At 49.5% G+C, this 20518-nt stretch overlaps 1 protein-coding gene across 4 annotated transcripts; it reads left to right on the top strand.

Moving 5' to 3' along the window:
* Nucleotides 1–9308: 9308 nt before the first annotated feature.
* On the top strand, nt 9309–11411 carry DIRAS3 (DIRAS family GTPase 3). Of its 4 annotated transcripts, none has more exons than XM_054212299.1 (3): nt 9309–9345; nt 10109–10201; nt 10423–11411. In XM_054212299.1, the coding sequence occupies exon 3, from the start codon at nt 10507–10509 to the stop codon at nt 11101–11103; it is 597 nt and encodes a 198-aa protein (XP_054068274.1). In that variant the 5' UTR covers nt 9309–9345; nt 10109–10201; nt 10423–10506; the 3' UTR covers nt 11104–11411. The 4 variants fall into 4 exon arrangements, with proteins under 4 accessions (XP_054068274.1, XP_054068275.1, XP_054068272.1 ...); XM_054212300.1 differs by lacking the exon at nt 9309–9345 and adding an exon at nt 9367–9414; XM_054212297.1 differs by lacking the exon at nt 9309–9345 and adding an exon at nt 9386–9436.
* Nucleotides 11412–20518: the final 9107 nt, after the last annotated feature.

The raw sequence follows: 20518 nt of genomic DNA, 5'->3' as shown, positions 1-20518 counted from the left end.
GAAAGTTTATATCCATTATAATAGCAGGCATTAGTGTTTTCTTCTATTTTTTCCATCATGGTTTTATTGTGCTTAAAGATCTCCAGAGTTTCCAGAGGAAGGGCACTCTTCCAGTACAGATGAAGCTTGCTCCCGCAATGGATGTTATGTCTCGAAAATAGATGAGCCACTCCAGAACATTTTCTAATAAATATTTTACAGGCTGAACTGCATTCCCAAGTATCGGCATTGCTTGCAAGCGACATCCTTTCTGATAAGTGATATGCATCAGTGGCACACATCCTCTGATTTTAATAATAATTTATGTAATTCCAGAGGAAAATTATTTTCTGCCTTCAGCTGCTGTCTCATACCTCTCAGCAGGAATCGGTGACACTCAAAGCAATATTAAGAAGATGGCTGTACTGGCCGTGAATATCAAGTTCCATCTCCCATCAGAAAAGAAAAGCCTTGGTGGGCTCCAGAGGAAAAGCAGTGGAAATGGAGCACGGTGAGGACAAAGCAGGACGGGTGCGTGTCCCCACGCCTTGGGGTGCTGTGCTCCGTGCTGTGCCCTGGGTCACTGGGGCATCCCCCAGCAAGACCCTGAGGGTCTTCGGGAGCTGCTGGTGCCGTGCTGTGCCTCAGCAGCCAAGAGACCTGCCAAAAAGGGTGAGATCCCAGGATGAACCACACAGCTGGGTTCAGATGGACTGTGGATGAGGAACGGTAAATCCATCCTAAACCTTGGAAGGCTTGGAAAATGTTGTCTGGGAATGGGATATCTGCCTTCGAGCAAACATGGCTAGCTGAGATAGCCAATAAGCTACTAATTACTAGTTAGCATTTCATTGTGGCTAATAAATACCTCATAAACACCGGAAATTATGTTTCACAAATGAGCTCTGGAAATGAAAGGTGGGTGAGAAAGGGAAGCTCAAGCGGACACGAGCCTCACTTGGATTAAAAAGGGCTGGTGACAACCTTTGTCTTGGCCTTGCCGTGTTTTCATCTGGGGTGCTGCCTGCGGGCGCTCATGCCATAGCCCAAAGGACTCGGGGAGGCGAAGCCTTTGCACAGGGAAAGTCTCTACTCTTGGTGAGAAATCTTTGAATTTCCCCAAATAAATCTGCAGGAAATTAAACGCACGGGAGACTTCCACCGCCAAACGCTTGTAGTCAGGACAGCCCAGGTACCATGTGGATTTAGGAACCCCCAAGGACACGGTCCTGGAGAGCTGGGTGAGCTGCAGCGCCCTGATTTCAGAGATTTGGGCAGGTTTGGGCACAGGCATTATGTGTGGGCCTCGCTGAAATGGTTTTGATGGAAAACTATTGGCAAAAAAAGTGGCAAATCGAGGTTCAAGCTATTGGCTGCCCAAGGGAAAGAGCACCTTCAGCTTCCTGAGGCATGGTGGACCCTGCGCTGGGGATGGGAATGGGGCAGAGCGGCTTAGGAACCGTCACTATGGCTCCCCCAAAAATCAGATGGCAAATGTGGTCAGCTCAGGAGTCGGCAGTCCCCAGCAAGTACTTCAGGAACAGCTTTTGTGTTGCAGCAGGCAGAAACACGGACTTTAAAGAGAGAATATTTGAGAGGAGGTGGGGAGAGTCAGGAGGGAAATGGGCACGGGTCAGCTGATGGTGCCAGGTACCTTGAGTGGGGTGTTTTATAATCATATCTGGATTTTAAAATTAAGGTATTTGGGGATTGCAGAAGCCATAACAAAGTGAAAAGGGCTGCTGAATGAGAGCCTGTAGAAAACTGCTGCTGACATGACCAGGCAGATCTCCACGAGTTCCTCTGCAGCGATATCTGCGCAGGAGCACGCTGCTGCCAGCACACGTGGACCCCGCTCACGTATGTCATACACATGGCCAAGCAGGACCCTGCCTGTCCTCTGCACTTCTTCTGGGCACCCTGCCACCCCAGCAATGTCCCTCTGACATGTCACTACATGGGGCATTTGGTTTTGCTCGTAGTCTGACACACATAAGCTTACGTGGTTACCCAGCGGGTAACCCCTTGTATTCACACCGACGGAGCTGAGAACAGGTTTATTGAGATGACTAATTAACAGCGGGAGAAAATCTCCTGAACAGCATCAGCTCTCCACATAGTTGTGATTCAGCAGCTGTGATTACAACATTAATAATTCCCTAATGTAAAAGAAGTACAGTTTATTAGAACTAATTTCCATCCCTTTGTATTAAGCATGAAGCAATGTTGATTAGCGTACTGTTAAAGAAATCTGCTTTATTCCCCTGTTTTCATTTTCTTCATTATTGTTATTATTTCATTATATTATTATTATTATTATTATTATTATTATTATTATTATTATTATTATTATTATTATTATTATTATTATTTCAGACAGGAACTTTGGGAAGTAGCTCTGTGCAACTGGGCACCTTAGTGGTTTTAGAGGCTCTTTTTTGAAGGTCTCGGTTCAAGTTCCCCTTACTTTCTGGAGGGATTTGATCCAGGTTCTATTCCAGGTGTTTCCGAGTACCTTGCGAAAAATCGAGTGTTCTGCTTATATCTTGTGCAGCTGAGCCGAGAATCAGCCCTAATCTTTCCCAGCACCTGATGCGGGGATAGCTTGCTTCTGCAGCTAAACCAGCTGGCCCAGGAGTTGAGCATCTGCTTTTATTTTCCCCTAGTAAATAATGCAGGGAATGATGACAGGACTTGACAGGGCTTCATGTTAAGATTGAAGCTTCTTGAGAAAATCCTCCGGGCTTTTTGTGTAAGATAAAAAATTCAGAGCAGTATGAACTAGCTCCAAAGACCCTCTTTTTCTTTTTTTTTTTATTTTTTTGGGGTGTGGGATAGGAGGCGAGCATTACAAGGCTGCTCAGTGAGAAGAGACGTGGATGCAAAATAGGTGGGAGAATACCCTCGAGTCGGTGAGGCAGCAAGTATCAGAGAAATCAGAAATTATAACCTGGAAAACCACAAATGGTTTTGGAAGAATAAGCTTGGGGAAGGACTGAGGAGTGTTTCCTCCACAAGTGCTGGCTTTAGGTGCCGCCGTACCTCCCAAAGCCAGACTCGGCTACAGACAGAAATTGCTTAAGTGCTTAACTAAGAGATAGAAACACAAATAGGAATGACGTGGCTGCAGCAGCCTTCTGCACAGCAGATGCAGGCTCGGTAACAGAGGCTACCACACAGGGGATGGGCCAGCCGGTAGATTTTTTCCATGAAAGTGTCCACGTAGAATAGGAAAGAACTGGGGCCACCAGAAGTCGGGATGTGACCAGGCTGTATGTAATCCATACACAGCCCCAAGCATAAATGGTTCATGAAATGCGTTAATTTTTAGTAGGCTAAAAATGTGCTGTAGGAAGACAAGAGATGTGAGAGTGGGAAGATGCAGAAGCACGATGAGCGCAAACAGGACAGGAGAAACAAGCAGGAAAGCTTCTCAATGCCTTCAGGGCCCTTCCACTGTTGGGGTTTTTTTCCTTAAAGCAAGGAGAGGCTACTTGGAAGGGGAAGCGCTGCCTCTTCAGAAATTCGCCTGCTAACCCAAGAGCTGCAGTCTCAAAGACTGACACAAGGACGTGCCTGTGCCAATGGAGCCTGGACTCATCAGGTACCACCCTGATGGTGACGTGGGATGGCACAGCCCTGCCGTGGGTGGCTAATTAGCAGCAGTACCAACGTGCCTCTGCCTTATCTGCAGACGCTCAGCTGTTATTCCTCAGTTTCTCAGCAGCACCTGAGCCGTAGGGGGATTGTAGCTGCTGCTGCACTGACAGGGAAGAGTCTCACAGCGCTGACCACCTCCGCACGCAAAGCCAGTTTGGTTCCTGGCACAGATCTGCTCTTCCCGAGCTGCTGCTCAGAACAAAGACAGGCACACATCCAATAAAGCAGGCACTGGTGTGGGCAAGGGCTTCCTCCAGCATCAGGAGGAATGAAAACCATTCACGGGCCTCAGGAAAAGTGCAAGCTCCTGTCGCACACGCAGCCACGCTCACACCAAGGCTTTCTCCAGGAGCAGCAGCGGTGCGTGCCCAGCCCGGCTGCCCTTGGATGCGGGAGCCTGTGGCACAGCCTCTTCAGCATCCCTTCAGATGGGGACGAGGTACCAACATGAAACCTGCCCGGAGGTTCTGAACGGCGTGATCCCTTTCTGTTCCTGCCCAGCGTTGGGCTGGTGGGACCAGCCAGGCCCTGGCACCAGCTGAGCAGCTGCAGAAATGGTTTCAAGCAGGGAACTGGACCGTTTTCTCCCTTAAAGGTCTGTTGCTTGATCCTGTCCCGTCCCTGCGGGAAAAACAACTCCAATTGCTGCCTTAACACCCAATAATTCCTGTGTGGGGTGGCGAAAGGGCCGGTGCCGGTGGCTGTCCTGTAGGAAGGGGAGGTGTTGGCTCCGGGAAACACCCGAGGGCTTTGCAATGTGTTGGAACCAAGACTCAAGCTCCCCTGGCTGCCCTCCCTCGTGCCACGGAGGAGGTTACAGAGCCTGCAACTATCCACTCCACCAGGCCCAAGGCTTTATTTTAAGGTCAGGTCCTCAACAGGCATAAGCTGGCAGAAGTCTATTCTCTACAGTGAACACAAGAATAAAATACTGCAGTAAAGCAGGGGAAGGTTTCTGGGGAGAGGCGAAAAGCCTTAAAGAGATCTTTGCACAGCCAGTTGGCCCTGAGCAAAATCAATCTGTTCATACATTGGCCCAGGCTGCCCAGGGCACTGGTGGAGTCGCCATCCCTGGAGGGATTTAAAAGCCGGGCAGACGCAGTGCTGAGGGACACGGGGTGGTTTGGGCAGTGTTGGGTTGATGGTTGGACTTGATCTTAAAGGTCCCTTCCAACCCAGATGATTCTATGGTTCTATAAATCCCAGAAAAAGCGATTTTGCCTGGTCTGCTCCCAGTGGCACGGACAAAGCTGAGGCCGGTGGGTCAGTTGTGTTGGATGCTTGCACAAACTGGCTTTTGGGATAGAGGAAAACTAATTTTATCAATGGGAATTGTGCTTTTTTCAGCATTTTCTCATTTTTGGGCATACTCCCTCTGTTCCAGGATTCGTCTGAGATAGCTTATAAGCATATTGCTCTCCAGCTCTAGTGCAAGCAGGAGATTTAGAGAGCTTTTAACTTGCCAGGCACCTGCAATTGCACTCCCAAGGTCATCCTCTGCGGAGGGCTTCCCTCCCTCTCCCACGGTGCCGCGCACAGCCCGCCCTGCGGCTGCCTGCCCTCCGAGGGCAAGCCTGGCGCTGGAGAGGCAGCAGGGAAGCGGGGAGCCTCAGGGGGGGGACTGCTGGGGATCAAGCCTCGGACTGCGAGTGATGCCGCTCGCCTTTGGTCTGCGGAGGAACGGCACAGCTCCCTGCCTACATCCCCGCTGGGGGAAACAGGCTCCCGCCGCTGCCAAATTGCTCTTTGTAATTATACTACAACCTGCATCAGTATAAAGTCTTTCCTCTTGCAGTTACTGCATTAATTTCATGCAGGATCCAAATCCCGGCTACCTTAACATCCCTACTGGGCTTTTATAGCTGTTTCCAGCTGCTCTGGATCCAATAGTGTCAATGTGGCAGAGCAACGTCCCACCAGGGAGTGATCCTTCACTTCCCCGGCTCCAGCTTTCTAGGAAGGGCTGTGACAAATGCCCCCAAAGAGATTTAACTCTTTGACTTACAGACCTGAGCATGCCCCAGGCAGAAGCTTGTGTACTCATCCCAAAGTGCAAGCAGCAGCATCGCCCTTCTGGGCGATGGATGTAATTATGTGACGAGGATGTAATTATGGCTTTTGGATCAAAGAGTTATTAAGCACCCTGCATTGGGATAAGCAATTATTTCTTAGAGAGTTTAGCCTGTGAAAGAGACAGTCGCCATCCATCTGCATGGGGAGCACAGGAGGAGCAGGGGACCAGAGCGAACAAGCTTGCTGTCCTGGACATGCCACCAAAGGGCCAGGCAGAAACGTGTGTGGTTGGGGTGGACAGGAGGCCAGGGTGGGCAGGTGGTCTGCAGGAGAAGCTGAGGAGAATCACGTTCCTGTAGACTTTCAGAAGTGTTTTATTTGCCCCTTTTAGAACTGTTATTCCCCAAACCAGGCCCTGTGGTCCACAGAATCAGGGGAAACATCTACGGCACCGTCTTTAACCAGTCACAACTTCCGTGAAGGGGAAAGAGCTCTGGACCGTCTCCTCCTGAGGTTGGTGACACAGGGACATCCTCAGGCGGGTGTACCAGCCCCTTTGACTGTGGAGTTTGTCCTGCTGTAGTTTAACTGTAACAACAACAATAAGAGTGTGAAGCTTTGCAAAAGGGTTTCTTAAATGCCCCCGTCTTGGGCAGCATGAGAGTTACAGATAAGACAGCCAGATCCTGAAGACACCCCTTGGCCAAGGGCACCCCGATTTTTATAGAATCATAGAATCTTCATGGTTGGAAGGGACCTTTGAGATCATTGAGTCCAATCATACACACAAACACACACACCCAAAAAAAAAAACCAACCTACCATCTCTGCCACTAGAGCATGCCCTGAAGTGCCACATCTAGACGTTTCTTAAACACCTCTAGGGATGGTGACTCAACCCCCTCCCTGGGCAGGCTGTTCCAGGGCCTGACCACTCTTTCAGTAAAGTCATTCCTCCTAATATCTAACCTAAACCTCCCCTGCCGCAGCTTCAGACCATTTCCTCTGGTCCTGTCATTCTTCACCTGGGAGAAGAGGCCAACCCCCACCTCTCTCCACCCTCCTTTCAGGGAGTTGTAGAGGGCAATGAGGTCTCCCCTCAGCCTCCTCTTCTCCAAGCTAAACATGCCCAGCTCCCTCAGCCTCTCCTCACATGCCCTGGTCTCCAGACCCCTCACCAGCCTGGTCGCTCTCCTCTGGACACGCTCCAGCACCTCAATGTCCCTCTTGTACAGAGGGGCCCAGAACTGAACACAGCACTGGAAGTGAGGGCTCACCAGTGCCCAGTACAGAGGCACCATCACTTCCCTGCTCCTGCTGGCCACGCTGTTCCTCATACAAGCCAGAATGTTGTTGGCCTTCTTGGCCACCTGGGCACACTGCTGGCTCATGTTAAGCTGGCCGTCCACCAGCACCCCCAGGTCCTTTTCTGCAGGGCAGCTTTCCAGCCACTCTGCCCCAAGCCTGTAGCGTTGCTTGGGGTTGTTGTGACCAAAATGCAGGACCTGGCACTTGGTCTTATTAAACGTCATACAGTTGGCCTTGGCCCAACGATCCAGCACGGTCAGAGCTGAGCTCTGAACAGGGACATTTGTCCCCTTTGCTCTCTTCCTGATGAATGTCCTGGCAGTGGAGCACCGCAAATGCCCTTTGTCACACTTTAAAATTGGCATATTCCTCATTTCCCAGGGTCTGGCCCTGTCTGAGTGCGCTGGCCGGGGACTGTCTTCTCCCCAGCTCCACGATGACGACTCCCTGATGGCCACCCAGGGACCCACGGCTTTTTGCAGACTTACAGACAGGTCCAAGCCCGAGGTCATGCTCAGAAAAAAAAAAAAAAGAAGAAGAAAAAAGAGAAGAATTCTGATCCAGGCAATGCAACTCCCCCCTCCTGGACACAGTCAGGCACAGGGATAGTTTTAATTGTCACTGTGGGAGACGTTAGTGTTCACAGAATCACAGAATGCTTTGGGTTGTAAGATTTTAAAGTTCCAACACCCCTGCCCTGGGCAGGGACACCTCCCACCAGCCCAGGTTGCTCCAAGCCCCGTCCAACCTGGCCTTGAACCCCTCCAGGGATGGGGCAGCCACAGCTTCTCTGGGCAACCTGGGCCAGGGGCTCACCCCCCTCACAGCCAACAATTTCTGCCTCACATCTCATCTCAGTCTCCCCTCTTGCAGTGGAAAACCCTTCCCCCTCGTCCCATGGCTCCCCTCCCTGCTCCAGAGTCCCTCCCCAGCTTTCCCGGAGCCCCTTTAGGGCCTGGCAGGGGCTGGAAGGTCTCCCCGGAGCCTTCTCTTCTCCAGGCTGAACCCCCCCAGCTCTCTCAGCCTGTCCCCACAGCAGAGGGGCTCCAGCCCTCCCAGCAGCTCCGGGGCCTCCTCTGGCCCCGCTCCAACAGCTCCGTGTCCTTCTGCTGTTGGTGCCCCAGGGCTGGAGGCAGCGCTGCAGGGGGGTCTCCCAGAGCAGAGCAGAGGGGCAGAATCCCCCCCTCGCCCTGCTGCCCACGCTGCTGGGGATGCAGCCCAGGCTGCGGGGGGTTTCTGGGCTGACAGTGCACGTTGCCGGGGCGTGTGGAGCTTCTCACCCCCCAACACCCCCGAGTCCTTCTCCCCAGGGCTGCTCTCAGTCCGTTCTCCACCCAGCCTGGATTGGTGCTGTTAGTACAAGCTGAGACTGGCTCTCCTCAGGGAATCAGGGCTAAACAAATCACACCTGTCAACACAATAAATGCTGAAGCCCTGCTGTTACCAAAGCATGTCCTCAAAATGGTTAATAGTGACTAATGTTGAGGTACCATGTGTATATACTCAGGGATAAGGAGGATTTCTGCCCTTAAGTCTGTCAAGGATGATTAAAGAAAGAACTCCTAATCAAGGAAACCAAGAACTGTTAACATTCCTGAGGAGGAACATCCTGCAACAGATCAACATATGAACCTTGAAAACGCTACTGAACAACATGTTTTGGAGAGTTTAGCCAACTAGGCAAGATAGCGAGGATTTAAAGTGTCCCAAGCTGAACCACCTTCATTATACTACTAAAAATCACACCCATAGGCCAAGAAGACCCTAGATCAGGTGAAGACCATTTGCCTGAGCATGCATTATTAGCTATAACTCGATTGTGCAAGTGTATGTAAATTACTAAACAATCAAATATAGTTAGGAGGTACGAATATGACAATGATGTTGTAAAACGTGTATATAAACTGTGCTTGATTTGTGGGAAACCACCAAGCACCCAGGAGCCTTGCACGACTGAAATAAATAAACCAGTCTCGTCCTGGTGTGTGAGATTGGCCATCCACTGCGGTGTCCCTGGGGTGGTTTGCTAATTAAGACACCTATATTAACCCGCTAATGGGCCAAGCCTTGTCCCTGGTGTGGAGGTTGGTGTGGACCTGCTCTGGGTGCCGGCGGAGAACGGGTCTAGGTCTAGCTGAGCTCCCTCCATGAGGGCCGGCGGCCATTTTGGAGCGTGAGGGAGGGCCGGGCTCCGCGGGCGGGAAGGGGACCGGGGAAAGGGCTGAGCTCGGCCGCCCACCGCCATGGCGGGGCTGTGAGACGACAGCTGGTGGCGGGGCGCCCTCTCCCGCCCGCCATAGCGGCCAGGGAGGCGGCTGGGGCGGAGCGGGGCCGGGAGGGGAGCGGTCGCCGTGTGCCCGGCGCTCTCCCCGCGCCGTTTCGGAGGTGAAGCAGGGGGGGACGTGGCCGCCTTCCCCGCCAGGCACTGGGTTATCCGGGATGCCTTCAGAGGGGGTGCGGAGAGACGGTGCCTGGGGTAATTCCTCATAAATCAGGAGTAATACAGCTTGTGATTGTGAAACACAACTCCGTATTTTATTGGCCGGTGTGAGGGAGCCATGTCAAAGTAGCGGACCTTAGCGGCCATAGCCCCAAAGGTTTGGCGGCTTCCCTGGCGGAGGGCTGCAGTATCTCAGGTCATCCCTACCGCTTTTCATGGCAGGGGTAGGAAAGTTGACCTGTATTTTTACGCGTTACAGCAAAATTAGCCGTAAGTGAGCTGGGGAGCGTTAGGTGGGTGACGGGCGGTAAATCCTGCCAGCCCCGGGGGTCTGAGGTGCTGAGGGAGGTGCTGGGGGGCGACGGCGGGCACGAGCATTTCTGTACGGAATGAGGGGGACGGAGCACCAAAAACTCGCCTCCTTTAAGCACCAGATTCAGATCGTTGCGTTGATTGTTTATTTTTGTGGGGGAGAAGATGATTGGATTTTTATGTAGGCGCAGGCAGGTGCCCTGCCCGGATGGGCAGATTTACCCCCCCACCATCCCCGGAGCGGTGTCGCGCCCGGCCGCCTGCACCGTGCTGTGCCCGGGGAGGTGGCACGGCCCGCTGCGGTGGCATCTATCCATCCATCAGGGGAGGAGGGAGGCGGCGGGGGCGGCAGGGAGCCCCGCCGAGCCTCCCCTCCCCTCTCTCCCCTCCCTGCAGCGGCGGGGCTCCGGCCGGAGGCGGCGCAGCGTCCCCACCGCTGGCAGGCGGGTTCGGGCTCGGTTCGCTGGACGGCGGAGCCGATGGCTACAGGTAAATTCCTTTTGAGTTATTTAGTGTGTACGGGGTGTATGCCGGCGGTGTGTGTGTTTGGTTGTTATTTCTCCGTAACGCAAGAAAAAAGGGTGGGAGGGGAGTGACTTATTTAATCGCTTATTTCAATAGCGTACCGTAAAATTACCGAGGTGGTGTGAACGATTTCTTTCTCTCCCCCTGCTCCTCTCTTTCCCTTTTCCCCTCTCCCTTTTCCGCAGGCCACCTCTGTATAGGGGTGTGTAAACTCGAAGAACTCGGGCTTTTTCAGTTAAAATCTTCGCTGGTATTGCAGCACAGCAAACATGCCTGAACAAAGCAATGATTACAGAGTGGTTGTGTTTGGAGCAGCAGGGGTTGGCAAAAGCTCCTTGGTGCTTCGTTTTGTAAGGGGAACTTTCAGGGAAACCTATATCCCCACAATCGAAGATACGTACCGGCAGGTAATCAGCTGCGATAAGAGCATCTGCACCCTTCAGATTACAGACACCACGGGAAGCCATCAGTTCCCTGCTATGCAGAGGCTGTCGATATCCAAAGGGCATGCTTTCATCTTGGTGTACTCTGTCACCAGCAGGCAGTCCATGGAAGATCTTCAGCCCATCTTTGAACAGATTTGCCAGATTAAAGGGGACATCCAAAAAATCCCAATAATGTTGGTGGGTAACAAAAGTGATGAGACTCAGAGGGAGCTGGATGCCAGCGAGGGGCAAGCGTTAGCCAGCAAATGGAAGTGTTCCTTTATGGAGACATCAGCCAAAATGAACTACAATGTGCAGGAGCTCTTCCAGGAGCTCTTGAATCTGGAGAAGAGGAGAACTGTCAGTCTCCAGGTGGACGGAAAGAAATCCAAGCAGCAGAAAAAGAAAGATAAACTGCAAGGCAAGTGCTCTGTTATGTGATTGACTTTGGCTGGACTCGCACCACTGCATGGTGTAATTAGAGCATGGACTCCCACAAAATACATTTCTGCTGGAGGCTTCAGATAAATCCATGTCTTATAGGGCTATTGCTTTTCTCTGAAATCTCTGCTGGATTATTTTATGTGTTGGTTTTAAAGAGGATGGCTTTCTGCATGTGTATTTTTTTAAATCAATAAATGTTCAATCTTAGCCATTACGCGTGACTAGAATTTTTTAATGCAAGAAGTTCACAGAAGAGAAAAATGTCAGTCAGAAACAAACATCCCTATTTCTGTGAGTATGTACTAGTTTAAGTATTTCCAGCCTGTTAGCTCGAAAGAAATCATGGTGTCTATAATGTATATACTTGTTGTCAGAAATCTATTGATGAGAGCAAATCTCTAACAGAGCTAGGCATTTGCACTGTGAATAAACATGTATGTGGCTCCAGATCCTTACATTTTTGACAGACAGGCTGGCTTGCCGGCTGAAAATGCATTTTTTCCGTGGTAGAAGTTAAGTTTTCCTGTGTGCTGTGCAACCTGTGAGACCTCTGCAGTTCTGAGAGTGATTAGAGGCTTACCCACATATAATCGGCCTGTTTGCCTTTTTTTACCCCTTTTGCTCTGACTTGCCCCGTTCACTGAGGCAGGAGGTTTCACGTGCTCTGGCTCCAGATCCAGGGGTGATTCCGTAAGCAAGAGCTGCCTCCTTCGTGAAGGTAATTGAACTGTTGTAGGCACCAGATGAAGTAGTGGTTGGTTATCCTGGCACTGGTTATCCTGGTTATCCTATCACCTTTTTTTTTTCCTCAGCTGTCAGTCTGGTTTTGCATATGGCTGAAACTACTTTTGCAGTTTTCTTGGAGTTCTCTTGGGTGTTATTTCCCCCCCCCCTTATTTCATCCAAGTTACGCAGGTTTTAGTTGAGACTTATGACAAATGGTTGTAGGTAACACTGCATCCGGAGGAAACATCTACGTGTGTAAGCTGCTTGTTTAAAGCAAACTCCTCTCTAACAGAAACTTGTAGCAGCCAGTTCCCACAAATGAAAGGACTGGAGACATGGACTTAGTCTCTCCCTTGTTGTGTGTTCCCCCCACCACCTTTTTTGGCTGTTGTTAAGAGACAAGCAAGATAAGCCTCATCTGCAGTGCACGGTTGAGAAAGAATTCAAGAAAATAAGTGCAAGTATTCACTATCAGCGTGTGCTGTAGATCTCCTGCTTTGTGTATGCGTTAGTCCAAACAGAAGACCGTAAGGGTTTCAGTAATTCACTGTGGATTTGATTTTTACACAGCAACATAGCCTTGATGCAAGAGATGCAGGAGAGAGGAGGTGCTTCTTCTTATAGCACTTTTCTAGTGAAATGATTTTACTGTTGAAGATTAATAAAATATGGAGCAGGAGATGCTGGGAAGTACATACCCTTTCTTAGTTTGAAAGCATTAGTGTCTATTAATAAATGCTTTTCTACATAAGATGCTAGAGGAGGGCCTGTTCTCTCAGCTGTTACTTGCTCACATGTTGCAGACTAATACACAAAACCGTGAGGTTTGTATCCATGTTAATATATCATATATCTGAACAACTCTTGCAATCGATGCTGGCTCCTGATGCTCCGTTATCTGCTGTGTCTGTCCGTGAGCTGCTTTTCTAGTCTCCTCAGGCTGTTCTTACACAAACTGTTGGTTTGGGGTCAGTGTGTGCCAGGGGAGTTTGCCCCAGTTACAGCGGAGCCCTCACGCCGTTTGATTTCAGCAGAAGACCTTACTTGTTACGATTTCAGAAACCCAAGCAAAGTTCTGCCTGAGTGTTTGGTGCTGACTGAAATGTTACGCTTACTTGCCAAAATAAAGTGTGGATTTGCCAGGCTGATACAAAGGCTCGACACCTGATTTTTCTCATGGGAGATGATACCCCGGCAGCGTCCCATACTGGAGTGGTGGTGCATACTGGTGCAGGGCGCTCTGCCACTGCTGCGTGGAACCTTTGCTTCTGTTGCAGTCAGGAGTGAGTCAGGCTGAAGGGTGGCTGTAGAAGCAGCCATAATGGCTTTGCTTGGCAAGAACTCTGGCTTTTTCCTCTCTAACTTCGTGCGTGGATTTTGATCTCTCTGTCCTTTCATTTCCAAGCAGTCATGCAGTGCTTCTCTGTGGGTTGTTTTTAGCATCTGGCAATTATTACTGCAAAGACTATTTCAGTTCCGTTCCAGCCTTTGAAACCCCTATAAGTCATTTTATATTTAAGCCTTTTTAAAATGTCATGAGACCTAATAATGTCTCTACAACTCCCACTGCCTTCATGGAGATGCCTGTGCAAAGGCAGGGCAGCATGTATCTGCAATTATTCCCACAGCCGAGATGTTCTGCAGTGTGTCATTATCACTGCGGTGTTTTCTATGTGCGTGGGATGGAGATCGCTGAGGCCTGGGGTCCGGCAGAGCACAAGGAACAGCTAATATGAACAAATCAGGTTCAGTCCTGCCTTCAGCTGGCAGAATGGCTGGCAGATCCCCCAAAATCTCCCCTTTCCCTGGAAGGAGGTCCCATGGGACTCTGTGGGCGGTGGAGACGTGGGGTGCTCCTGGCGATGCGGGATGGTGGTGTGGGGGCATCAGCACCCCACGTCCCAGCCCAGAGCAGGTTGGGAAGGAGTGTTGCCTGGTGTGGCTGTGTAAATCATCTATGTTTTGGGTGTGCTAGATCAATGGTATTGTAGATTAAAGTTGTATTAATAAATAAATTGTATAATTATATTTGTTTCCATATAAACTGAACTAGTCTGATTTTTGGGTGTTTGTAATCTATCGTTCTTATAAGAAGGGAAATTTATTTTAATTGAACTGATGCCTATCAAGATGTTGGCTATTAAAGGTTCCATAAAAATCTAAATTACAATCTTCCCGGGAGTTATGTAGAGAACGCCTGTAGCTAGTAACAGTGAAAAATACCATATTGCCTGGGGACACTCCATAATTGTTACGAAACAGTGGCCACATTCTACTTGTAAATGAATGTTAATTTATAAACCTTGTATTTGGATCTGCTTCCTCCTAACCTGGATCTGGTGGGTTTGTGTGTGCTGGGGCAGCCAGTGGCATCGTTCTTTGTGTGCTCTTATAGCCAGTAGTCTTGGACTAGCGTCATTATTCTGGAGTGATGGCATAGCTGTGGAATTATGGCCCTTGGACTAAGTGGAGAATAGCTGAAGATCCATTGTTTTTAGGGACTGATGGGTAAGTTTTTGCTAAAACCATACTTGAAGTAATATGTGCCTCCTGCAGATAGCATTTGGGGAGTTTATGGCACGCATGTTTTAAGTTTTATTTCTCACGTAGGAGCAATTTGCTGAATTAAAGGAATAATTTTTCTTTAAGTATTAAAGTGTTCTGTAGTGTAAGGAATATGTTGGTAGTAAATGCTTTAGCGTTTTTTTTTAGTAAGTGCAGTTTAAAAAAGTGAACAGATCTGTTTGGGTTTTTTTAAAGAAGATATTCTGATTAAAGGCATTCAGGTAAAAGCATTTGTCTGGAGTAAACCAGCAGTTGTGACATCAGGTACAGCTCCTCTGTTGTGTTACAGGCTCTGTCCTTAGCTGCTGTGTGCCAACAGCATGCCTTTTCATGAGGCAGTGCCAACATGTGCTTTGTGGAGCTATTTATGCATCCTGTAAACTGTTCAGCGCGGAGACATGCCTTGACACACGGTTCATATCTGGCGAGCAGGATGGTAACTTGCTGTTTCTCAAGTTCGTTGGTTTTCTCTCTCTTTTTTTTTAATTATTTTTTATTTTTCTCATTCAGTGAAACTTCATTCAATCCCAGAACTCACTGCTCTTCTGAAATGTTCTTCAGATGTGGTGAGGCAAGGTCAAGGAAGATGCTGATACAACTTGTTGAGTTGCTATTAATGCCTCCATAACGTCTTTCCAGGATCACGAGGGGAACACAGTTGACTGTAAAAATTCTCTGTGCGATGTCCTGAACGAATGATGAGACCTGCCGGTGTGGCTGGATGAAGGCTGAGACATTTCAGGCAGTGTCACTTACTGGTTTGACCAGCAAGGTATGTATTTCCAGCACTACTTTAACCCTGTCTCTCTCCACCATCATCTGCTTTAAGTTGGAAGCAACGTGGAATGAGTGGACCATTAATACAGGTTTTCCTTTAGATCCATGTTTCAGAATCTCAAGCTTGCTTTAAAGCTTTGGTCAAATTTTGCTCTGAAAAATCAATCCCTTGTTTTCCGGTACTGTAGAGCTCTTAAATAATTTTCAGAAACAGCACTGCGGTTCCTTCCCGAGGACTTGTTCTTCAATATTCAGACTAGAGGTGTCGAATCAGAAGAGGTTTAGCAGACAAAGATAATAGCTCTGCAGGTCTTCTGTTTCTTTGCTGGAGGAAAAATTATTATGGCACCTTTCATTTTAAAGCTGTTCCAAGGTTTCCTCTCTGTAATCCATAAATTCAAACATTTCTCAATTAGTAATACTTATTATTTCCACGCAACACTTGGCGACTGACTTGAGGCAGCTTCCTTCCTCAATCTGGCCAACAAAATTAGGAGAAAATACCAGGGAGGAGAATCACGAACAGCTCTTCTGTGACTTGCAAGAGAAAAATGTGAGCAGTAGCTGGAGTGTCCACCCACACATGGATTTTAAAAACAAGCAGCCAGAATATTGCTATATTCTAATTCCTCTTCCCAGAGCAAAGCAGGCACATGATTAATGTAACAAACAGCTCTGAATAACAAGCAATATTGCTTTATATGCATGGTACGTAGCTACAAGGTACTTGGTGCACTCTAGAAGACTAAAAGTGCATCTTAATCATCGTCTGCCATCTTCTACAGTTTCTGTGGCGTAAATTAAGTACGTCAAAAGCATCTAAGAGCTAATAAAAATGTTAAAGACCCCTTAAAACTAATTGTGGCACAGCAGCCTCCTAGTTAATGGCTATTGCTGCATGCCAGGCTAGCACTGCTACACCTGAGTGTTTCCTTTTTCCCCACTTCTGAACCTACATCTAACAATCTCTTCCTGGAAGGTATTTGATTTATTTTTAATGACTGCAATTTTAAACATTTCACTGATAACAATATATCATTAACACACCCATGATGAGCCCCCTGCACCTCACCAGGTGAGCCCATGATGTCTCCTCCAACTGCAGGCAGATGGTTTTCCTACCCTGCTAAAACACCTGGGCAGCACAGAAGTAAAAGCTTTGCATCTTCAGTGTCAGCAAGAATCTTGTTGTTTTGCCTCTGCTTTTCGGGAAGGGCAATTGTGACAGCTGTCTGTACCCAGAAGTGAGACTAAAATAAAACACGTCAACACCATAATGACATCCATGGCTGAGCAACCTGAGTGAGCAGCGGTGTGCCGGGTCATGCAGGAGAGGCGCGGATGTTTGGTTTGCAGTCCGTCACCCAGAAATATGCAGAATCCATCAAACATCAACATTTTCTGCTCAGCAAAGCCTTCGGGTGAGCTTTACCCAGCCCGTGGCTCCTGGGGCTGAGTGTGGCAGAGCAGGAGTGGGCTGTAGGTGCCTCCAGCTACCCCCTGCAGCCCCTCGATGTGAGGAGGGGTAGGACATGGTCAGGATCTGCAGTTGCGTGGCACGATCACATCCTTGGCACCAAGAGACAGCACAGCAGAGGGGGAGAGCTGGCCAGCAGAAATCAAAACCATTTTCTCCCAGTGGAAAAGAGAAGTTGCTCCTTTTTACCCAGAAAGACAGTATGGGCCAGGATGTAACAAGTAGCTTGGTGAAGACTCCCTTTTTAAAAATGCATCCTGTTTTTCCACCCAGGTAAAGGTAAGAGGAAGTCAGTCATATCTGACAGATTTATTCTGTGTAATTCTACTGTTTGGTTTTTTGTTTTTTTTTTTTCCAAGGATCAGTATCTGAAAAGCTTAGGCACGTGTCTGTGTGTAAACACGAGGTTTCTGTTGGCCGCAAAGAAGGGATGGTTGAACGTGCTGCTGTTTGCCGTCAGCATCCAGGCTGTTCCCGCAGCAGGATCACCTGCCCCTCACCCCGAACCGGGGTGGTGTGTGGGCAGGTGAGCATGGGCTGTCCCCTTCCTGACTCCCTCCACCCCCAGGAGTCCCTGCTCCCACGCAGATGTAGGGTGGGAAGTGGGCAGAGCACCGCACCCAACTCTCCGGCACGGGGAGCAGCGGGGAGCTTTCCTTTTATATCTCCGTGATGCATTTCTGCCTCTCAGACTAAAAATATCTAAGGATGGAGATATGAAGGCTCTTCTCTCCTACCTTGTGGTTTTTCCTTTGTTCCTACGTGGTTTTCTCCAACTCCTGCATCCCATCTTTTGCCTCAGGATGCCCGTGGGCCATATGCACTTGCTGAAATGAATACAGAGTGAGGGGGTAACACAATATACTCCCTCTGCCTCCCAGGAGCAGTGCCCCGCAGCTGCAAGACGTAGGTCTGTCCCTGGGCAGTCCCGACATGTCATTTCTAGAAAGTAAAGGCCACAAAAGGAAAGGGGGGGGGGGGGAATTAATAAATAAGGGGATGTTTGGGCTCAAATTGTTTCAGCTATTTCTGCTCTCAGATGCTTTACCAGCTGGACAAGCTGGAACAGGGAGATTGGCTGATTTCTTGATTATCTGGAAAGATGAGCCAGAATGTGGCTCAAAAATGGAAAATATTTCTATTGACTGCAAGAAATTATTCTTTTCCACAGGCATAATTCCAGGCATTGATTTCTTACGTTCTTTTTTAGGTGGAAAAAATAGTCTTTACACACAAGAAATAGGATGCTGAAGTGTGGCTGGTGTTTGTCCGTTATGTGAGTCATGTGTAACAGAAGGGTATTTGGTGTTTAATGGGGTTTTTTTGTTGCATTCATTACTGCTCAAAACGGCCCTAGCACGGCCCAGCACAGCTCCCCCGGCAGCAGCCGTTTTCTTTCCATGCGATGTTGCAGTCGGAGGATTTCAGTTGTGTGGAGCATGGGGAGGTTACAGCCTTATCAGGCAATTTTTGGCTGCCGTGTGTTTTCAGGCCGCGATATGGTGCCGGTTGCTCTTGTAAATCTTGCTCTTTGACATCTTGCACGATGTAAAACAGTGTGGTTTTCTTACGGGGCAGGGTCTTCTATCACACACACTCCTTTTGGACAGGCTTTGCCAGGGAAGGGCCGGGTCCACCCATCCAGCGTTGGAGATCTAAGTGAGGTACTCCTTCGTTTGTTAAAGAAATAGTGATAAATAGTAAGGGAAAATACGCTTAGGGGAGGGTTCAGACCACGTTGCCAGGGGCTGGCTCCTCGGGACACAGGTGGGCAGGCAGAGGTAGCAGAGCCTGGGCTCTGGCTTCTCTCCGATGACGCTGTAGCTGGCTGGTGCATCCTGCATCTTTATCCATTTTCTGCTGGCAGAAGGGGCTGGGGAACCTTTCGGACCCTCTTCCCCGAGCACCACAGGCACTGGTCCCCCGCCCCTGGCTGGCCCTCCCTGGAGATCTCCCTGCGGGCTGAAACCCCTGCCTGTTTCTGCACTGGAGCTGGCTGGGAGAGGTGAACTTGTACGATTTCTCTCTTGGGCTTTCTCCTTTAGCAGAATCTATTCAACAAAACAAGCCGAGGTATTGATTTTTTTGGGGTTCATTAATTCAGGCTTTGCTCTGGGAATGCAAGAACGCGCAGTGCTGGGGTGGCTGGGAGGGAGATGGCTGCCAGCAGCGCAGGGACCGTGATGGGAGGGAACGGCAGCTGTTACCAGGGCAGGAACGGTGATGGGGGAGCAGGGACCGCTCTCGGTCGGGGACCACAGTTGCAGGCGCAGGCTGTGACCCCAGCACGGAGGAGCGATGAGGGATGGCTGCCCTGTAAATGACACCGCGCTGTCTCCTCTACCTCCGGTTCTCCTTCCCCGCGTGGCTACATGGAATTTGATTACTCTCCTGCCCTAGAGAAAACCTTTCTTGTCTGCTGGCTGTGCACATCTGTCTGGTTTATTTATAAAGTACCTTTCTGTAACTGTGACTCTGGACTCCGTGCCCCAAGAGCTAAACCCACAGGACAGCCGGGGTCACCCTGCGCCAGTACCTAACAGGAGCAAGCTCTGCCCTGCTCTCAGCTATTTCAGGATCTTTTTTCTGTGCCTTTCTAGTTAAGTATAAGCTCAGCGGAGCCACCGAGTCAAAATTCCCATTCTGTGCACATCCTGGGGAAAAATCACTGTGGTTTTTTGGGGGGGAACATGAGACAATATTGAGGATTTCTTAGGGAGGGGAAAAAAAAAAAAAAAAGCTAAGAATGAGGTTTTTTTTCTGCTCGCTCTGCTCCATTCTCCCTGCCCGGAGAAGGGCAATGGCTGGGCTTGGCCGGCTTGGGCCCCCACGCTGACTTCTTTGGGCATCTTGCAAGAGAAGTGGGCAATTTATGCAGGGTATTGGTAGTTCATTTTTCTGTCTCCAGCACCTTACTTTGTGGTGCAGGAAAGCATCTTCGTTCGTGGTAGTGTCAGAGTGAGGCATCTGGCTGATGTTTTTTCTGACAAAATAAGTTTTTGTTACAAAATGATGAATGCTTAAAGTCAAAATGCATCATAAGAAGTGTCAGTTTTAGAACAAACTCCCACTGAATACAGCTTTGGATACAGGCACCGTGTGGGCACGCAGCAGCCCAGCGTCACGCCTGTGCAGCCTTTAACTTAGGGTTGGCTTTTGGTCAAATCGGGGGAAAAAAAAATAAAATCACTTTATTTCTCTTTTTGCATCCCTCCCCCTGGGATGACGCACTTGACATTTGGGCACCGCTCCTCCAGCGCTGCGAACGTGAGGCTCGTGCTGATTTTCCACGACGCTGTCCGTGGGGCGTCCGTCCCCCCCCTTGGACCGCGGCCGTCCGTCCCCCCCCTTGGACCGCGGCCGTCCCCATGGCATCTCCAAGCACCCTAGGAGTTATTAGCCGCTTGCAACCACGCAGTTATTTTGATGTCCATGTCTGCTGCCTCTCTCTCGCGTGAAACACTGCGTCTTGTTCCCTAGCAGGGAGGAGGCGATACCCTCACCTCTGGAACTGGATTATTTGGGAGCTGCACACTCATTGCTCTCTGCAGTGCTCCTCTAATTGCCAACAGCAGCTCCACTAATTGCCTTTAAGGAGAGATTTATGCAACCGCTGCTGTTTCTCTTGTTCAGCTGGTTGTGCATCCTATGTTCTGTGTACAATAATTTCTCAGCGTAAGCGCCCCGAGGCGCTGGGAGCATCCTCTGCAGGGCATCCCTCAGCTCCGGTGGGCAACCACCGGCTCCCACCAGGGTGCTTGGAGCCTCCGTGGGGCACAAGGAACAGCTTCTGGGGGAAAAAAAAAAAGTGGGTGTCCTGAGAGACAGGCGGTCCCCGGGAATGGGCTGTGCCGGCATTTGGGAGCT

This window comes from Rissa tridactyla, chromosome 8 (assembly GCF_028500815.1).
Source record: "Rissa tridactyla isolate bRisTri1 chromosome 8, bRisTri1.patW.cur.20221130, whole genome shotgun sequence".
NCBI lineage: Eukaryota > Metazoa > Chordata > Aves > Charadriiformes > Laridae > Rissa > Rissa tridactyla.
Note: the sequence above shows the minus strand (reverse complement) of the source record. Positions and strands in the feature narration are given on the sequence as shown.

Excerpts from the sequence above, each read along its gene's own strand:
- DIRAS3 (XM_054212299.1), top strand. The coding sequence starts at position 10,507 with ATGCCTGAACAAAGCAATGATTACAGAGTGGTTGTGTTTGGAGCAGCA.